At 33.7% G+C, this 21,764-nt stretch overlaps 1 protein-coding gene across 1 annotated transcript in view; it reads left to right on the top strand.

Moving 5' to 3' along the window:
* The window catches only part of LOC110091959 (probable galactinol--sucrose galactosyltransferase 2), a gene marked incomplete at its 5' end in the record, with an annotated part of 37,896 nt that extends 26,501 nt beyond the window's left edge, over positions 1-11,395 (top strand). The window contains 9 exon segments of the mRNA XM_020816273.2: positions 6,818-6,925; positions 7,005-7,130; positions 7,229-7,639; positions 7,713-7,854; positions 7,950-8,017; positions 8,110-8,244; positions 8,330-8,544; positions 10,739-10,827; positions 11,005-11,395. Coding sequence (XP_020671932.2) covers positions 6,818-6,925; positions 7,005-7,130; positions 7,229-7,639; positions 7,713-7,854; positions 7,950-8,017; positions 8,110-8,244; positions 8,330-8,544; positions 10,739-10,827; positions 11,005-11,286 — 1,576 coding nt within the window. The 3' untranslated portion in view covers positions 11,287-11,395.
* Positions 11,396-21,764: the final 10,369 nt, after the last annotated feature.

The following is a 21,764-nucleotide window of genomic DNA, read 5'->3' as shown; positions in this document are numbered from 1 at the left end:
ATTTATGTAAGTTTTAATATATATAGCGTGAGGCATAAGCCTCATGCCAGTGAGGCGAGGCGGGCCTCAACCAAGTTGAGGCGCAAGCCTCATAAAAAAAACTCGAGGCGTAAGCATCAAGGCATTTTTTACTGGAATTGGGCAAAGGCGGGCCTCAAGGCGAGCCTCCTATTGCGCAATTTTAAACCATGCTTAGGAGCTAGATTAGGTTTTAGTTTCCCTAAATTTTATATAAGTCCTTCATTTTGGTGTAAATTTAGACAATACTTTGATGTTGCCCCCCCATCGAGGGTTGTATCGGGGTGTGCTAAGTCATCCCATCACGCAAGAAAGACGTGCATGGTTGTTGTTGGCTAATTCCGCCACCAAAATTTTCAATTCCCGCATGCAAAGAAAGGCAATCACGAATCTTCATATAACTGTTTATGAAGCAACAATCTTTCACCGTCTGCTAAAAAAGACAATTACGGATACTTATAACTTCATGCAAGGTAGTATTTCCCTACCTACCAAGAAAGGTGGTTGTGGGTATTTATAATCTTATTCATTCAAATTTTTCCTCCTGCCAAGAAAGGTTGTTATAGGTACCTAGATTTTCCATGCATCACAGTATTTTCTTGCCTGCCAAGAAAGGCAGTCACAGGTACTCAATTTCACACGCTATAATTCATAAAATAATACTAGTGTCAGGTTGGGGTTTTACCTCAAAGTTCACAGTGTCAGAGTTGAGACGATGGCAACAACGATAGTGACACCTGCGATGCACAAATATTTTTTAGTGAAATGGGGTGACTAGAGAGAGAAAGAGGGTGAAATCTCTCTTTTTAGAGAGAGAAAGAGAGGGAATTTGGCTAAAGTTTTGTGGGAATGATGTAGGGAGGTGGTGGTTGTGAGGTGTAGCTAGAGAGAGAAAATCTCTATCTCCCTCCAATTTTAGAGAGAAAGAGAGGGGATATTTTTTTCTCTATCTAGGTAGAGAGATAAAGAGATTGAGAGTGAGAGGGAGTTAGGGTAGACAACCTAGAATCAGAAAAATGAATTCTCTCTATTTAGAGAGAGAAATAGTATTCTCTCTCTTGGTATAGAGAGAAAGTAGAATGGGATGAGACTTTTTATGTAGGTGTAAGAGCTTGTGGAGAGAGATTTTTGTGAAGGGGGTGTGGTGGTTTGAGGTATGTAGAGAGAGAAATAAAAAAAAAATAGGGTTAGGTTATATTTAGGTTTTGAGGAAGATAAAGAAGAAGAAGGAAGAAGGTGAGGAAGGAGATGAGGAAGAGGAAGAGAAGAAATGAGGAAGAAGGGAGAGAAAAGGAAGAAGAAGAAGAAAGGAGGAAGAAGGAGAAAGGAGAAGGGAGGAAGGAGGAGAAAGAAGAAGAAGAAATAGAAGGAAAAGAGGATGAAGAGGAAGCGAGGGGGGCGATGACCACCTTGAGTGGCAGTTGGAGTGGCGATGGCGCTACGGTGGGAGTGGCTGGCGACGTTTGGCTTTGACATGCAAGAGAGAGACGGAGGTAGAGGGAGAGAAGGTCTGGTGTGAGTTGAGTGGGAGTTATGCGAGTGAAATGAGGGATTTAGGGTTTATTAGTTATATTTTATTTATTATTTTTTTATTTCCTTTTTTAAAACAGGTAATAAAAAATTCCCATTTTTTAAATTAATAATGAATATTTATTTAGATTGATCATGCCTTGATCTAGACATTACATCGTCCATACCAATGTCGTCTCAATCCACACTCACAAAATTTTAATTTTTTTCAATCGACAACCTTGATAAATAGGGGCGTCAATCTTAGCTAATTATGCTGCCCCAATTTTCCCGACACTATCCATTTACCAAACATAGGTCATTTCAGCTATTTAGGTTTTTAGTTAGCTCACGTCGGATGAGTTTCATGCGATGTCACTGTGTTTTGTTTTCCAAACTCACCGTGTGCGGTTGACTCGACCTCAACACAAGTATCGAGGTCAACAATTCAGTGCAGCAAAACCAGTGCACATTTTTCTTAGCACAATGGGAAAACTTATAAGCGATGTTCATGATGTAGTGAGTAAACCTCGTGCATTTTTTTCTTAGCATAATAGGAAAAATTCAAATATAAGTAGTTTTGTGTGTATTTCTTGACATAGTATAGAAACATTGCAGACGTAAAACAGGTACATGTAAACTTATGTATGCTTTTTTTGGTGTGGTGGGATAGAATATCCTCTACCCGATGTTTCTTATGACACCGATCATGCACACTTTTTAAGATATGGTGAAAATGTTTAGCATTATTGAAAATGCCCCTCATATGATGAAGATACTGGGAGGTTGCTAAATTCATGTTGATCTTGACTTACACAAAACCTAAAAAAATAATAAAATAAATGAATATTTTGGACTGTATGGGCTTTATACTTGATAAAATGAACAAAAAAAAAAACAAATATAAGTTGCAAAATAAAGATAAAATGAAAATCATGTGACAATAATTGAACACTAAATGAACTCGCGTGGAACTTGTGACATATTTAGAAAACTCATCTACGAGTAAAATATAATTTCCTAACACCAACTAAACATATAACTATGAATTGTGAGATAAATGGTAGCTTGAATGGTGAAATGACCGAGCTTCCCCCCATTTACAATAACAACAACAAGCCTTTATTCCTCTACATGGGGTTTCTTCCCATTTATAACCAAAAAATTAATGTTCTATGGGGCCCTTCTAATTAAAATTAGAATTCGCAACATACGCACAAATGGATAGAATACGAGCATCATTGAACTCAAAATGCAAAGTCACGTGCATATTCCAAGGACAATGCGTTCACATGAACCATTTCTATATCATACTCCTACACATCTCAAATAGTCGCATTCGTGTGACTAGTTTCTAAAAAAGTAAAGCGGTCCAACTTGTTGCACGTCATAGGTTGCGTGAGTTCCTTAAGCAACACACACATTAAGGAACTCTTATACCCTATGAATAAATAGTGCACCCATTAAAGAATTTTTTTTTTTAATTTAAACAAATTAGTGCACTATTACCATGTAATGGGTTGTGCGATTATTTTAATAAAGTGTGCAGGATGCTTCAAATAATAAATATCAATTGTGTCTGCATGTCCTCCAAATGTATAGTGCAGGTGTAGTGAAAATATACAAATGGCTTGTGCAAGCTCATAGGGAAATATAAACTAAATATTTGAAAATTCTATTTTTTGTGATCAAATATGACAGAGAATAACATGTTGTCTCAAAATACATAGTATTCTACAAAAGATTTAAAAATAAAAATAGGATTGTAGAAAAATGTCTACATTCCCAAATACGTTACTTTTACCTAAGATAGGTAAGATATGATTTATTTTATTATGGAGTACAAGTTCCCCATTGGGTAAGCTCTTATGATTAGTTAAATCATAAGAGAAGTAATCTCTTGTGAATACTCTCTTATATAGCGGTAATTTTTTTTATAATTTCAAAGTTTAGTGACTGATGTTCTTTTGAATTTTAAAGGGATTGGTTTAAACTTGTAAAAGTTTTTTTTAAGATCAAAGGATGAAGAATAGTGAGTAATGAATTCCAAGAAACTCAAAAGACTTCTAACTATCCTATATTAACGTTTAAACTTGAAGATTTAAATATATTATTTGAGTTATACATTTTCAGCTAGATTGAGAAATTGATCAAGAATTGAGAACATAATAATACAGTGTATGAGAAACTATTAGCCTCAAATCCTAAACCTAAGATAAGAACTATTACACAATTATTAACTCAAATTCTAGGTCTAAAGAAATATAAGCGATTTATAACTTTCAACCCCACTAAGGGTTTAAGGAGGGCCAACTCTATTAGACTTACAATCCTACTTAAAAATGACTATTAGCTAAATATACCTAATCGCTTTAAAAACTTGATGGCAATGTTTATATGTAATTTAGCATAGGCTAGCTATTTTTAGTTTTAAGAATTAAGAGTTACAACTTAGCCTTTGAAACCAAATAACCCCATGATAAATGTCATACAAATATTTCTAGCTAATGCAAAGTTTTATGTATGGCTTTGAAAATCGGACCGGACCGACCGGTTCTACCTTGAACCGGTCATATGATCGGTTTGATCCTCATGAAAAATCGGCCCAACATCAAACCGTGCAAAACTAGTTTGAACCGCCAGTTCAACCGACCAATCGTTAAGTCGGTCCAAATTTTTAAGAACATACAAGTTCAATTCATAATCTATTTAAATATAGTTATAATTTAATATAATATATTATTAAATCTTAAATTGTATTTAATATAAATCTTTTATTTAATAATAGCCAAATTTTATGATGATTATATGATATAAATTTAGTAGAAACAATCATGCCATAATGGTCCCATCATCCCATGCGAGCACTTAAACCGATAAAAACAAGAAAAGCTATATAAAATATACAAGCAAACTCCCAAGTTGATGTGAAACTAAATAAACTAGTTGAAATTTTAACTTTAAATATATACATTATATATTTAAATAGTTTTTTTAATAATGAGAAACTACTTTATTTTACTGGTTAATTATATATTTAATTGTTTATATATTATATATATATATTATTAATATTATTATTAAATAATTTTTATCTATTTATTAATTTTAAATAATATAACATGATGATTTATGTATAGTAAATTTTATATGATTGTGATAAGATTTAATATATGGTTGTAAAACACTTATTAATAATAACATAAATTAATAATAGTTTATAATAATTTATATTAAGTTTAACATAAATTGGTAATAGTTCATATTAAATTTATAAGTTTATTTATAAAGTAAATTTATTTTTAGCACAAATTTAAATCATTATATAATTTATTTTTTATTTAAATAATTAAAATATTTATTATATCATCCGGTACCTTGTTCGAACTATCAAACCTTGAACCCAGATTTTCATAACCTTTGTTTTATGCTTGATCTTTAAAGTCTTTTTATTTTGTTTGAATTCTTACATATTATCTTTTTCAGATTTATTTTATTCTTTCATTTATAGAAAAATTTTATTTCTAGAAAAACCTATTATTAAAATAAGACCAAGCTTATTTTAAAGCTAGCAAGCACATTTTGGTTTTAGTTTTGCAAGTAAATATGTCTCAGTTTTGATTTTACACATACAAAGGTCTTGATTTTGCAAGTATATAAATTTTTGTATAATTGCAAGTAAAACATCTTTTGGCTTTATTTGCATTTTTTTAAAGAAATATTTTAATAAATTTAAATATTGAGCAATGTATAACAAAATATTAAAATAAAATGCACAAAAGAACAACATATCCTTATGGGTTCGATATGAAAAATCTTGGTTCAGGTTAACCGGTTTAATAAATAGGTTGAGTTTGGATTTGGATTTACAACCCGTTTGTTAAATGAGTCAGATTCGAGTTGACCTGCAAACCTGGCTTTTTTTTTAACTAAAAGTGACTAGTTTAATATTTCTTTCCTTAAAATTATTTTGTTTGTTAGTATGATCTTCTTATTTTTTACCAATTAACTTAAACTTTATAGTGGATCAGTTATAATTTTTTTTAAAATCAAAACAGATTATTGAATCTGGTTCAAGCTATTTTGGTTGCTAGTGTGTTTACCTTTTTGACATATTTATTTAACGGGAGGGTTTAGGTTGACTACATTTGGGTTTGGCCAATTTCGGGTTGGACTCGAACCAGAGCCATTAACCCATAAAAATTTAAAGTCAATTGAGTATATTTTTATTTATTATGATTTATTTGATTTAATGTTGTATTTTTTTCAAAATTATTTAAACAAGTATCTAATTTTAAAGTCTTTAGATTCTGTTTCTCTCTATTTTCATAGATCATCAAGACCTAAGGAAATTTATTTCACATTTTAGGAGTTTATTTTAATTTTTCATGATTTTCCTAAATTCTAAGTCAATTAAAGGATTTAATTAACCTAGGAATTATGATTTGATTTTTGAAGCTCCAAGTGAACTTAAACCTTCATAAAATTTAACTCACAAGTCAAGTGAAATATTAGATTATTTAAAATTAATGATTTTTAGTGATTTATTAATTTTAAAATTAGATTGATTTTATAAAATTAAGAAATCTCAATTTCTAATTTCAAAATAGTTTAAATTTATTTTCATTAGTTACATTATTCATTAAGGCTCTATGAAATTGTTTTATTTTTATAATTTTGTTTGAATTATTTATGAATTAGTTAGTCTTCTTGTATTCCGCAAACAAATTCTTGGGCTAAGCCGACAATTTGGCAAATGCTTAGAATGGCATTACAGTGAAATATCTAATGTTTGCCTGATCTTCCTTTTTTTTTTCAAATTTTTTATTGAAGTATTTTCTAGGTTTTACATAATGTCCAAATTGCACATGTAACGAATACTCGCATAAACATCTAAAATCTGTGGGTAACTGAATGGATACTTCTATGCTCCTCCGTAAAAATCTTGATATTACTGTTGACCTCCATGGTGAAGTCAAAAAGACAGACAAATCAAAATAAAAAAAAATACTTCTATGCTCCTCCGTAAAAATCTTGATATTACAGATAACGAAGAGCTTTGGCAGCAAGAGGGACACTCCAAAGCCTTCTCTCTCTTTGGTAGCATGCAATTTTATGCTTGATGGGATTAAACAGACATTGCAATGCATTTCCCCCTCTTGTTCTTTGTTTTTCCTTAAACATGATGACCACGTGCCTATTGAACTCATTAAACATTGATGAATGTAAGTCCATTAAGTACAAACATTAGAATAAAATAAAAATTTTCAGCTTTTTTCATCTTCTTCAGTTTATCTGAAGGCGGTACTCCAGCAAAATTTCTAATCATAGATGATGGTTGGCAAGATGTAGCTAATGAATTCCAGAAAGAAGGTGAACCAGTTGTTGAAGGCTCTTAGTAAGTATACTAAACCGGTTTTTTCTTCTACTTAGAACAATGACTTTTTGGTTTGTCGTGCTAAGTTCTCACTATGCAGTTTTGGAGGCAGACTAGTGGGCATAAGAGAAAATAGCAAGTTTAGGAGTGACAACCCAACTTCAGAAGGAACCTCAAATGGCCTCAAGGATTTCATTACATCTATTAAGGAAACATTTGGAGTGAAGTATGTAAATTCCCTACAATTATTCTAACTTCATATCCATTATAGTTCCCATGGAAGTTAAACTCAAACCACATTTCGTAATGTTGATGAAATTTGAGGTATGTCTATGTATGGCATGCCCTGATGGGATATTGGGGAGGAGTCCATCCAAATGCACCAGAAACAAGAAAATACAATTCAAAGCTATTATACCCAAAGCAATCTCCAGGAAATCTTGCAAATTCTAGAGACTTGGCCATGGATTGCATGGAGAAGTATGGTGTTGCCATGATAGATCCAAATAGAGTGGATGAATTTTATGATGACCTCCATGCCTATCTTGTGTCACAGAACATCGATGGAGTTAAAGTTGATGTCCAAAATATCCTTGAAACATTGGGAACGGGCTATGGAGGTCGGGTTTCCCTAACTCATAGGTTCCAAGAGGCTCTTGAAAAATCAATTTCCAAAAATTTTCCTGACAACAGTATTATTTGCTGTATGGGCCAGAGTACAGACTCCATCTACAGGTTTTGAAATGTATTTAATGATTATAAATAAATAAATAAATAATTATCCATGCTAACTAAATTATTGTTTCAGCTCAAAGTTTAGTGCTGTCACTAGGGCATCAGATGATTACATGCCAAAGAACCTGACATCACAGACTCTACATGTTGCTTCTGTTGCTTTCAACAGCATTTTCCTTGGGGAGGTCCTTGTGCCAGATTGGGATATGTTCTATGTGAGATGGGGACTTTTTCTTTTGCTGTGCACTATATTTTCCTTATTTTATTTCCTTTTATTTTTCTTACTTTATCTTTAGTTATTCTATTCCAGAGCGTCCACTATGCAGCAGAGTTCCATGCTAAAGCAAGAGCTCTAGGTGGCTGTGGAATCTATGTCAGGTTGGCTAAAATTTCTTTTTTTTTTTTTCCTTTAGTTATTCTATGAAGCAGAATTTTTAGCTAAAGAATGAAAACCTTATGGATTTTTACAGTGATAAAATTAATGAGCATGATTTTGATCTACTTAAAAAGCTTGTACTTCCTGATGGTTCAATTCTGAGGGCCAAGTATCCTGGCCGGCCAACTCGGGATTGTTTGTTCAGTGACCCAATTACTGATGGGAAAAGGTGAACATTTCTAAACCAAATAATGAATATATTAGTTGCAATTCGTCTCCTTTTGCAGTAAAAGTTTATTCTTTATGCGTTTCAGTCTTCTGAAGGTTTGGAATCTGAACAAATTTACTGGAATTTTGGGTGCATTTAATTGCCAAGGAGCTGGAACTTGGCCTGGCTTGAGTAGCAACCAATCAAATTCCAGTCCTGAGTTCATCACCGGTGAAGTCAGCCCAAATGACATAGAGTACCTTGACGAGGTGGCCGGCAACAATTGGATTGGTGACTGTGCTATCTATTCCTTTGATTCTGGTATGGTACTTTGATCACTGTTATTTCATGTTGTATTAAGATTTTGAGTCCACCATTAATATGTCGGTTCTCTCAAATTTGAGATTTGCAGATTTTAGCTTGCTTATTTATATTTAAGCACTCGTCCCTAGAAAAATTAATTAAAAAAATACTTTTACATCAAGAATATACACTAAACTTGTAAGTTTTATTCGCTTTTAGCTGCTAACCAGGGATATCAATATGAGTTTATTTGGTGTATTTTTTTATGTGACAATGGTTATTGTTAATACTTTTTTAGGACAGAAATGTATTGTAGATTTTTTTTAAAAAAAAATAATTATAATGTGGCAGAAGATCAATTATAGATTTTTTTTTGTTTTTTGGGCGCAAAGCCAAATACAATTTTAAATCCATATAAGTAGCAAGAGAAATTCTTCATTCTACTACCGCCAGATCTAAAACCTGAGATCTGATAAAGTGATTAGTATTAGGAGAATTAAGATGGTATACATTAAATACAATTTTATTGAGTTGCGATATTAACAATTATCAGTTAAAATTATTAGAAGATATAAGTAATACTCATATATGGAAGATTTAAGAATCATGCATGTGTTATGCATAAGAAGGGGATATTTATTAGGAGTCTGATCTAAGAGGAGGTCAATTAGATCGCGTATAATCATGATTTGAACATCATATCATAGAAAAATCAAAGTAATATTACTCATTGAAGTTTTAATGATCTGATTTCCTTGAGAAAATTATTGATGGTGGTGAATCTCATGTTACACCATTTAAATTGAAGTGGATATCATCAGGAATTTGTAGTTGTAATCAAATAGTTAATACGACATCATATGAGGAAGATCAAAGCTCTAAAAAATTGGCCATCTATGAACTAAGTGGATAACAAATCCTTTTCAAGCTCTCAATCCGATCAATCAGATTCATCTAGATTAGTATATTATGTCTTTCCTAGTCTAGTTCCTTTGAATCCATCGTAATTTGACTCCTTGCCTTATCAGGTGCACCAATCGTTATAACAAAACTGTAGAGATCCTGATGATGACATAACAGCACAGTCTTGCGTCAATCAAAGTCTAGGCACAATTGACATTGAACTCCCTATAATCCTATCAATGCCAGTTTGGCATTGCCCGAAATGCTCTTTTTTGTTTGTCAACTGTCAACATAGTATAATTCTTAGAGCTGATGTAGCATAGTCTCTCCCACCTGATTACCATCTCTACCAACCCCTGCCTAAATGTCTGCAATACCCTTAGCTATGGACATAAAAGGGCCTTTGGTCATATTTTTCATGCAAATTTATTCATTTCATTACTCTGGTCAGCATGTGCTTAGATGATTAGGGGATAGAGATTCCTTCTTAGGAACTTTCTATAGGTCCCCAAATCATGGCTAATTGCAGATTCATAGGACCTCCTCTGAATCTCTGATTCGTCAGCCAGATCATCACAAGCTCAAATGCTAACCTTTACACAATCCTTCAGCATAAACATGATGAAGTAATCAGTTGCTAGGGGTGTAAGTGAGCCGAGCCAGCTCACAAGCTGGTTCGAGCTCGACTCGTTTATGGGCTCGCGAGCTGAGCTTATCGAGCTCACGAGTCGAGCTCGAGTTCAAGCTTGAGCCAGCTCGGCTCTTGAGCTCGCGAGTCAGCTCTAATAAATATTAATATTTTTAAAATAATTTTATTTTATTTATTAAATTTAAATATTAAAAAAATAATAAAAGCTATATAAGTTTTATTTAAATGTTAAATATTTCATTTTTTTTTCTAAATTTTGACTAAGTTTTAAAAATCTCGCATAAGTTTTAAAATTCCCGCCTAAATTTAAAAATTCCCGCCCATAGCTTGCGAGCCGGCTCGAGCTTGTTTACAGTGAGACGAGCTCGAGCTCATTTTTCAACTAACGAGTCGAGCTCAATAAGCGCCTAAACTCGACTCGTTTACACCCCTATCAGTCGCTTAAGCTGCATAGAATTGCAAATGGCCTTTTCAACCTTGTATTTTAGTTTTTTCTCTGGAAATGAAGCTAATCAGAGACTTGCATAAGCTGATGCCAACTGATTGCAATCGGTACTTAATAGAATATACTTTCCATATCAGATCATATTCATGCGCTTGCTTGTTCTAGTTACGGTAAAGGTTTTGCTAATAAATCCTACTCCTGTCTCTATGTTACAGGCTCTCTTTCCAGATTGCCAAAGAATGAGTCATTTGGTGTAACACTGAAGGCTCTTCAATGTGAAGTGTTCACCATATCTCCAGTCCAGGTCAGTTCCTCCAATTTTCCACCGCAGCAGGAATTTACACGCCATTATAGCTTTTGCAAATTCCATAAATCCATTATCTTTTAATGCCATGAACATCTGCAAATTGTTAGATCTTTGGGAATCTGAAGTTTATTTTGTTTCATGAGTGTTAATTTGTGGTGGCACTTTCCTCGTCAGGTCTATGAAAAAAATGTGGAATTTGCCCCAATTGGATTAATTCAAATGTACAATTCTGGTGGAGCTGTGGACAATATTGATTTCTCTAATAAGAATTCTGATTTGGTGCTGCATATAGAAGGCAGAGGATCTGGAACTTTTGGTGCATATTCAAGCAGGAAACCTGAATGTTGCACGTTGAACTCAAAGCAGGTGGAGTTCAAATTCAGCATTGTTGACAAATTTTTGACCTTAAATATTCCTGCAGGACTTCATTTTTGGGCGTTGGATATGTTCTTCTAAAGAAGATTTTTTTTTTCCTCAAAAAAAAGAAATGTCTGTCTTGTCTTCCTCTGAAGGTTGCACTGATGAACATATTTTTTTATGCAATTTTTATGCTGTTATTTATTTACATTTTTATGTCATTAAGTTCTGTAATATAACATTTAAAATAATTTCCAAATAAGTAAAAATATTTATTTCCATGAGCCAAATAAATTTTCAGAGATATCTTTCAGATGAACAGAAGCAAGCATAAATAAATAAAAATATTTTAATTGAGGAATTTAATCAAACACTTACCGAATAAATGCATTGTCCCGAGAATTTATTATGTGCGGAGGCCAGACGTAGCTCTATGCCCGGAAGTTAATCAAGTGCAGTCATTTTAGCGGTATCAAGCCGTGGTACCGAGCTGCGGTACACAACAAAGGGGTTGCGTGGTGTATTCTGGTTGGTCTCCGGACGGTGTTTGGCAACCGCACAGAATAATTAATCCCACGGAAGAGATGTAATGAAATATAAAAATTGAGTTCATTTCCTCTATTACCTAAATTGGAAAACATTGGGCATGCATCAATTTATAGAGTGATTTTAAAACATGCCTAATAGGTATTTGTAGCTGGAATGTATGCATTAGGCTTCAATGCTCTTAGCATGCTAAGTAGGTGTATGGGATCTAAAAAACACCTATGTGATGCCCAATTGCATAATATGGATAAGCAAAAATCCTTTCCGAAGGGCCCTTTTTTGGTATAGGGAATATATACTAAGCAACATAGTATTTTTAAAGAAATATTAGAGTATATTGGATAGATTTACCCATCTTAATAAACTAGGTTGTCTAAGGCTTCGTTCGGGACGGTTTTCTTATTGCTTCTTAGAACAATTTTTTAGTACAAATATTAAAATTTTGTTCTAAAAAATTATTTTAAGAAGCAGTAAGAAAGCCGTCCCAAATGAAGTCTAAAATTTGTTTAATTAAAAGATAAAGGACTATAAGATTTATCATAGGCATAAGATTTCCCCAACCGCAGTTGATTATCTCAAAATTTTGTTTAATTAAAAGATAAGGACTATAATATTTATCATTAGGTACCCTCTAGAATGGTGGTTAAAATTATATTTATAATTAAGGATTGAATAGAGGTGGAGGTTAACCTAATCATAATTCCATAGTTTCATCATACTGGGTGGATCTAATGGGCCTAATCAAAATTATATTTATAATTCAGTCATGTGTGTGTGTATATAGATTATGTATTTGCAAAATATCTTTGCTTTATGGCTCTATACGATACTTGATCTTAGGAAAATCTAAAAAATATTTATAACCATTTGGTGAACTTATAGAATTGAGTGGGAAATTTTAGAACATAATCACTATACATTATTTTACTGTTCAGGATTATGAAAATACTATGCATACCATACATGTAGCAACTTGGCTTGATATGACTTGATATCATTCAAGTCATACCGTAGCTTGTTGTGACAAGGAAGAAAAACTGACCCCAATACTGAAAAATTAAACTTCCAATTTACACATAACATAGAGCCACTGCTAAATATAAAATAAAGCGACAGACTACTGAATTTCAAACAAAAAAAATGAATTTTCTATATATATATTCTACAACAACACTTAGCAATAGAGAATAAAAAAAATAAAAGTCAAGCCTGCAAAACTAAACTAGCCAAAACATACCTATAGCACATATCAAAGCTTGTTATCCGCTTCTTACCCTTTCCCTGACCTACAAACGGAAGCAAAAATAAGAATGAGCTAACACATCTTAGTAAACTATCGTAGCCTAAAATAAATATCAATAGCTCAAATCAAAAGGACTAAAAATACTATGTTGTAATAATAAACTGAAATATTATGAGAAAAATTTAACTGAAATAGAAACTTATACTGATGTGGGCTCCAAAAATTTGCACCTCGGCCTCCCTGTGCTTTCGGGAACTTTTAACGCATTAAGTTCCAGGGTAAATTTTGGGAAGGCATATGGGCTTATAGATAAGATACTGCCCAGAGATTTCGCCCTCATTTTGTGAGGACTTTAGATCTGAGTTCTTGTTTCCTATAGGTGCAAGCCCCTATAGTTAATTACCCCTCCCGATAACTATAAAGAACTTTCGATTAAGGCTAGTTGTCGATTAGATACATAGATAATACATAGTATCTGACATATAGTAGTAGCGTGGGCTTTCAAAATTGAAAATTGGATATTTAAATTTGGAAATTTCACCGTCTTGCACTTAAAGCGAATGGTGGGGGAATGGATGATGGACCCAATCAAGATCTCATGGTTTCATCGTCCCGTGTCATTATGGTCCCCGGTCTACTTAGTCAAAGGAGGTAGTTGACCCAACCTGACATAATGATCATTATCGACAGTCATGGGTTGCTTCATCCAAGGGTACCTTATAGATTTGGGGTGAATGTTTGTATAAGGGGACAAATTTAAATTCATCTTAGCTAATAGAGAGCTTTGTGCCCTATCAAGTATATCATATTGATTCATATTTCAAGGATTTAGTTCCATTATGAAGCATACAAGCTCTGGCCATGATCGTAATATATTAGTGTCATTTGGCGGCAAACCACTTGGTTCAGAGGGCCCCGGTCATAACCATTCACTTGCGGTGCTATTTGGCAGAAAAATCATATGTTAGAAGATACGCGTTACATCCTTGAGGGAAAGAAATTATTTGAAAAGGCATCCTAGTGATATTCTCAACCAAGCACTTGTTCTTTGTGAGCTAAAGTGTATTTTTGGATTTGTCCACCTTGATAAACCTGTTGTGGAGAGTGGATAGATTTTGTTTTAAGTGGTTGTTCATTAATTTCAGTTTTAAACATTTTGAATTTTAGAGTTTTTGGAGTTTTGAATTTTATAGGCATTTGAGTGGCATTTTGAAACATTTGGAGTTAACCTCTCTGATTGAGTATGTTCAACATGGCCATCATCAGGGTATTTATTGGGTGATTTATTTCGTTGATTGATTTTGTTTACTAGTCAACATATGATCGGGTTTCATAGGCTTGGTGTCTTTGTTAGTGAATTTTCTTTGTTGAACACCTTGAAGGCCTAATATGAATGTATTAAGACAAATATCTTGCTCAGCACTATGACTGTATACTTGTCCCACTTATTTAAGTCTTGTCAACTCCTATCCGCTCGTATAGGAGGATCGAGCTTGAATTTAGATTTGTTATCTAACTTGCACAGCATTCCTAGACGTCACGTGTGTGAATACATCACGCTCATCGAGGCCCATACATGTGTATAATTGCATATGCATTTATGTATATTTGTGCATACATATTGTAGTATATGTGTGGGGGCATTTATCGCTTCTTATGGATGAGTTATTGCATACTGAAGAATTTTATGTAGTTGTTCGTAGAATGGACCATTGTATGCATTGTGGGTCTTCTACAGCAGTTCGTAGGAGACACATTATCCGCCTTTACTTCCAAGAGATTAGTGTAATTGTTTAACATTGAATCCTTATTAATTGCAAAGATATCTTAAGCATTTACTGCATGTTGTTTATTGTCACTTGTAAGTAGATGCCTTTATGCATGACAAACCTCTTAAAGTGACTTCTAGGAGTCGACATTTGCTGCATTTCTTCTGCATCTTATTTGTATGTGGAATATTGTGTGTATGATGAGTTTCTTATAGTAGCTCGTAGGTGCTTGCATTCGCTACACGTCATAGGCATTTGCTTACAAAGGACCAGTGCACTTAACTTCCATTACATGGCCCTTGACTACAAGGGCATCGTTACATTTATTACTTGTTGTTGGTTAACAGTTGTAGACATATTATTGAGCATACAACGAACCCTCTATCATTGTCAGCAAATGTTCAATTTTATCATATGCTACATTGTATATGTTTGAAAATGAATTGATATATTCGCATGCAAGTTGATATTGACCGTAGAGGGATTGCACCCTCTTTTGCACAACTCATGCTTTTCTCATGAACATGCATTGCATTCTTTAGTTTCCTTGAGTGTATTCATAAGATAACTTTTAGTGTTATTATTTGCAAGTGGACTAGTATGTTCATTCACCTTCACTTGCAAGAAAACAATATGTTTACTTTCCATTGTATGGTTGTTGATTGTAAGAATATTGTAGCATCAGTTGTTTGTTGCTACAACAGCTTGTAGGTGCTTGCATTTGTTCTTAATTTTCCTACATATGTTGATTGATGAACCGCTACATTTATTTGTGTACCTTCAAATATTCGTAGGAGATTGATCTAGTTACTTATATGTTGATCTGTGTTGGCTCTAGAATACTGTAACTTTCATTGTCTGCCGACGCCTATCACTTGTAAGTATGTTATTGCATTTGTGGCCAACTTCTTGCATACACTTCAGACTTCATTTTGTACATTGAGCTGTCATGTACATCGTATGTATGACCTTTCTTCTTGCAAGGGATAGACATGTATACTTGCCACAATACTATTGTAGGCAGTATGAACAACAATTGTAGACTTATGTGCTCATCATACCCATTATAGAGACACTGTTAGATATCTAAACTTTACTCACAAGTGTATCACTGCACCATTCATGAATAAGTCATTTGATGCATTTAGAGTTATGTCATTTGTATGTATGGAGAGATCTCCTACACTGATTTCTAGGGGCTTGCATTTGTTGTAGTATTTCTATATGTGCTGTGATATTTAGCCATTTCTTTGCAAACAATGTTTTGCATATCCATGCTTACTGATGACCCATTACACATGTAGTACATCTACTAGCGTCGCGGCGCCACACGATGCTGGCCACAACGCTCCTTGCATAAATAACAGCATCTCCTCCCACGCCGTGACCTTGGGCATTGAATTAAATACAGGTTTTCTTGAGACTTTAAAGCCAAAGCGCCAAAACGATAGCACGGCGCGCTCCAAGAAAAATTCTAATTTTTTTAATATGCATTTAAACCCCTGAAATCCACTACAAAACACATGTAGACCTTCACATGCACGTGGAAGATTCTAAGAAATGAGCAAAATAGTTCAAATACAAAACTTAACATGTTATTTAACGTCCAATTGGGTTAGCCCGGTTTGAACAAAACTCTAAATTTGGAGGTCTAACAATACATATGATTAAGAAATTTATTGTACAATTTGAAGCGGCTTACACATTAGAGACTAAATATTGTTAACCAAAGAAATATTCCTCTTGATCATGATTATACCCGCCAAAGTACATTACGAGTAGCTTTTGATAAGAAAACCCAACTTGGAATCATAAATATGATTGCATGATCAGTGTAAAATTCCATGGAATTTGATTCGATCAGACTTTCAAAGCTAAATTTTCATTTTTTTCTTGCGGGCTCAGCGACTCTAGGGAGAGCAGTGGCATCAGAATTTGATGCAGTAGTGCCAATGCTCCCTGTTCTACAATAACTATTGAATGAACATATGTCGCTACAGCGCCAGGTTGTTGTAACAAGGCATTAGGCACTGAAAAATATTATTGTTGCGGATTAGAATATACGCGACGATAAAGTTAGAAAACTTCCGTCTCAGCATTGTACGGATATCTAGGACACAAACATGAGAGGAATAATAACAACATGATTTTTATGTGGAAAACCCTGGAAAGGGAAAAAATCACGGGGCCACGCCCAGTTGAAATAATTCCACTACTGTTTGTTTGAGGTACGAGAGGTTGACTCGTCCTTAAAATTTAGAATGATCATATTACAATGCTACACTTCTAGATTGAAATCCGATTACAAACAAGTTGTACATTCGAGTTGAATTCAGAGTCATTTGGAATTCCGACGTCACTTGGAAATCGGGTAGAGTTCCGGCTTCACTTGGGCGTCAGGCAGAATTGTGGCGTCACTTGGGCGTCAGACAGAATTTTGGCGCCACTCGGGCGTCGGGTAGAATTTCAGCGTCGGTGGTCAAGGAGAAGTTTCTTCCCTCCTAATATTCTTCTCTTCTCTTCTCCTTCTTCTCTTCTTCTTCTTGCTTGGGTCCTCTCTCATGAGAAATAAGGGGTATATATATAGATATTATGGAGTGGCATGACTTGTAAATATGTGAGAGATCAGGGGTAATAGGGAGTGGTCGGATGGACTGCCGATATTGAATCCATTGATCGTGTACCGTTCGTCAGACATTTGAAGATCTTAATGATGTCGGAATTCAACGATCTTAGGCTCGTTGGATTTGTCTCGTTGAGCCGCTCAATTCGACTATAAGAACATCATATTTCGAAACCTTTTAGTAACTCAAATTATGGTTTGAACTTTTCAACAGCGCTTCGTGTGCTTGATTTGGACTCATTTGGGCTCGGATTGAGTCGAATTTAGTGTCGTTGAGTTCGTATTTTTGAGACGCTCAGTTTGACTGTAGGTTTGCTGAAATCGGAGTTCAGATGGTCCCAGATTAAATTTTTGAAGTTTCCAGCTTGATTTTGCTTCGAGATTCGTACCTGATAAAGATAATTTTTTGATGATACATCAATTATATATATAAATTATAGAAGGTCATTATTCATATTATTCCAATTTTCTTATATTTTGAATTTTATTAGATTTATTTATCCTATTGTGCATTATAGCTCGCGAAATATTGTTTAGAAAAAGGAACATGCAATGTCTAAGTAAGTGATAAAGTTTTTCTTAATTTTAGTATTTAGATGTACAATTTTCGGTGAAATATAATATCTATGATTTACATTAAACATATATGGTACATATTAATTATTTATAATGTTAGTTAAACGCTTTACGTTTATTTTCATGTATTTAATTATATGTGAATCCTTATAAATACTTGATGTATATATATATATATATATATATATATAAACATAATTTCTACTTACTTAATCTTATTTCTTAGGAGACACAACATTGTCGAGTCTTCTTCAAGATTTATTATTCTGTACAGACACCGAACGCCGTTCGGAGACTGGCCAGAATGCGTCACGTCACTCCTTAACTTGGTACAGTGGCTCTGTACCGCTGACATGACACATTCTGATTGGTCTCCGGACGACATTCTACATCCGGTCTCCGCACAAAATAATTTCTCCTTCTTCAGGCGACAAGGAACTTGTGATCGGGCATCCCAAAACCACATAGCAAAAAACATATTTCCATAAAGATAAGTTTGCTTCAATACTGCACATCCATGTAAATAACTATGCTTATATGATTAAAGTAAATCTAAGACCCATATTACTAAATTTATTAGAGGGAATTTACAAAAAAAAAAGTGTGAAATGTATAAATTAAAAGAGAGAGAGAGAGAGAGAGAGAGAGAGAGAGAGAGAGAGAGAATACTTAAGTTTTGGAGAACTCATATACATCTCATTCCTCAACTTCCTCAAACTCGTGGGCAAGATGAAAGTTTTGCAAGGCATCATTGGGAGAGAAAACCTGAAGCTATTCGAAGATGGTGTTTTCCTCTTTTATTTATAGAGAGGAGAAAAGGGAGGCATCTTGTAGGGATATCAAAACTTGACACGATTCGGACCTAACTGTGAAATTTTTTGATTTGAGTCAACTCGTTTGCTAGATGGGTCAGGTTCAGATTTAATTTTTTAACCCGTTTTAAAAGTGAGTTGGGTTAGGGTTAACCCAAAAACTTAAAATCAACTCAAAAATGACCCGGGTCACCTACATGCAGTCTCAACTCCTGCGTTCGTGCGGTCCGCACAGAGCCCTCCTGCGTTCTCACTCAGTCCCCCGCGAGCATTGCGCATGTGCCGCATTTACACCAGCACTGAGGCAGCCTTATCCTTTATGGCGCTCGCTTGCATTGCGACCCGCTTGCCTCTTCACTCGCTCACACCCCCTTAGCCTACACGTGAGCTTGCTCGCTCACGCTCCCTACCCCTGCACAATGATGTACCCACTCGAGCCCCATTTTCCCACATGCCCCGCATGCGCTAGCCCCATCCACATCTCTGTGTAATCGAGTCGGGTTTGAATTTCTGGTTCATTTACAAAATTAGGTTGGGTTTTGATCAACTAAATTGGACCCGGGTTAATCCGGGTTCGATTAGAACCCGACATGCATACCCATTTTGACAACCATGACATCTTATAATAATCCATATTTTGAACTAATCAAAATTTTTTTTCAGGAATTATTATATGTCTAAATTACAAACCGTCTTATATATATCATAGATATTATTGTGTTTTAATTATAATCATGGAAATGTGAAAAATTGACACATTTCGATATAAATGGGGGTATTCATTGTTACTATACAACCTCACAATTGCTGTACTAATTTACTATTACTATACAAATTCAATGTTATTGTATTATTTTATTATTACCACCATCGATTTTACTATTAACATTGTACTAATATTGAGCATGTGGCATACTGATCATGTGATATATAGAGCATGTGATTAATATACTGATTTGATACTGATATAGAATCAATGGAAAGCATGTGTGCATCATTATAGTGTTTTACTATATTGATATAATTTCGATAGTCTTTACCAATGTTTTGATTTTATAGCTTTACGCGACTTCTTTATTGATTGATAATACTAATCTGATGACGACTTTATCGATTCAAACGTCTATACTGGTTCAGATCTACTGTTATATACACATTTTATTATTTATGTTTTGACTTATGATCATATGACTGTTATTATTGTGATTTGACTGCATATATGCATATTGCTCCTTTGTCATACTTTGAATTCAGTTGTAGGATTTGATTACTTGTTGGGCTCTTGAGCTCATTATATGCGATTAAATAATTTCAGGTCAGGGCAAGGGAGCAGGATCATGAGATTAACTAGGATCATTCAAGTTCAAGTTCTTTTAGTTATTCTTTTGTACTTAACACATGATAGTTGTGATATGATTGTATAGATCATATGTAGTGTACATGATTTTTTGGAAAATTAATATATGATATATTGATGTTTTGATCGATAATTGTATTTTTGTTGATTGATAAGAGAAATAAGATAACTTTGGTGATTGTATATTAAAAAATAAAAGAATAATTCTTCCCAATTAAATTTCAGGGACAAATTTCATGGGATTGATATAAGTAATTGAGTGTACCCGAAATGGGTTATAAATAAGTTTAGAGTTGACAAAATTATGTAAAAAATAGGTTAAATTCAATAAACTACAAATTAACAAGCTATTAAGGATTTTTAAGATATAGGTTTGAGGTGATCCATTAAAGGTTAACGACATGGTGCTAACTAATTGAATTAGCTTCTAATATATTTATCAAATTATGGTAAGATGCTAACGTTTGAGATGATCCCCTAATCTAATGAATTAATTTTCAAAAGAAAAAAAATGGCACTTTGCTTATAAACTTAAACAACAATCTTCATCGGTTGATCAATTAGACAAAAGATTTTAGGTAAATAATTCTAGACATTTGAAAATCTTCCCTAATTAGTAATTACTGTTATCCAAGGGGGTGAAGAAGACAGTTTTCGAGAACTCCCATAATTAGGGTTTTTTTGCAAGGTTTTAAAAATCAAATCAGACCGGCCGGGTTGAGAAAGGACTGATTCGGTCCACTCTGAAAACCACTTCAACATCAAATCACATTAAAGCGGTCAGAACCGTCAGTTCAACGAGTGAACCATCCTTAATTCTTTTGAACCGACCAATTCAATTATCACAATTTTTAAATAATTAACACATAAATTTATTATATTAAAGATTAGATATTAAATAATTTTTTAATAAATTAATTAATTTATATTTAAAACATTTAATTTAATTTAATATTACATTTTTGTTATAAATATTTTCCCCAAACCACCACAGAGCATCTTTACATGATCACATCATTCCATGTGAGCTCTTAACACATGAAAACTCAAAAAATTATATAAACAAGAGTTTCCAAGTGATGTTGGACTAAAGAGAAAAGTTGAAGTGTTTATGAGCTCATAACCTATATAACATCTATAAAACTCATTTTTAAACTAAACTTTTAATTAAATTTTTATAGTATGAATAATATTTATTTATTAGTTAATGATTATAATTTATTATAAAAATATAATTTTATCTATTTATTAATGATAAATCAATTTTACATAAATAATTTTAAAATAGAAATTTATAAAATAAATTTTATATATATTGTGTAGCTCGATATTACTAGTTATTGATCGATTTTGCTTGACAAAAATGAAAAATATTATTATGTGAAGACCAATACCGAGAAATACCGAGCAATACCGAGTTCTTTTAGGTATTACTCGGTATTGCTCGGTATTTGCTCGGTATTTGCTCGGTATTGATCTTCATAGAGTAATACCGAGCAAATACCGAATAATACCTAGCAATACCGAGCAAATACCGAGTAATACACGAATATAGTAATCCGGAACTCGATCTGAGTCGTGTGGTCGGGCCGCGCCGTAAAAAGTAAATGCACTTAGGGACGTATCATAGGCTAGTTCTACGTCAGGTGCG

This window comes from Dendrobium catenatum, unplaced genomic scaffold, assembly GCF_001605985.2.
Source record: "Dendrobium catenatum unplaced genomic scaffold, ASM160598v2 fragScaff_scaffold_743, whole genome shotgun sequence".
Classification (NCBI taxonomy): Eukaryota; Viridiplantae; Streptophyta; class Magnoliopsida; order Asparagales; family Orchidaceae; genus Dendrobium; species Dendrobium catenatum.
The sequence above is the reverse complement of the archived record's forward strand: the minus strand, read 5'-3'. Positions and strand labels throughout refer to the sequence as shown.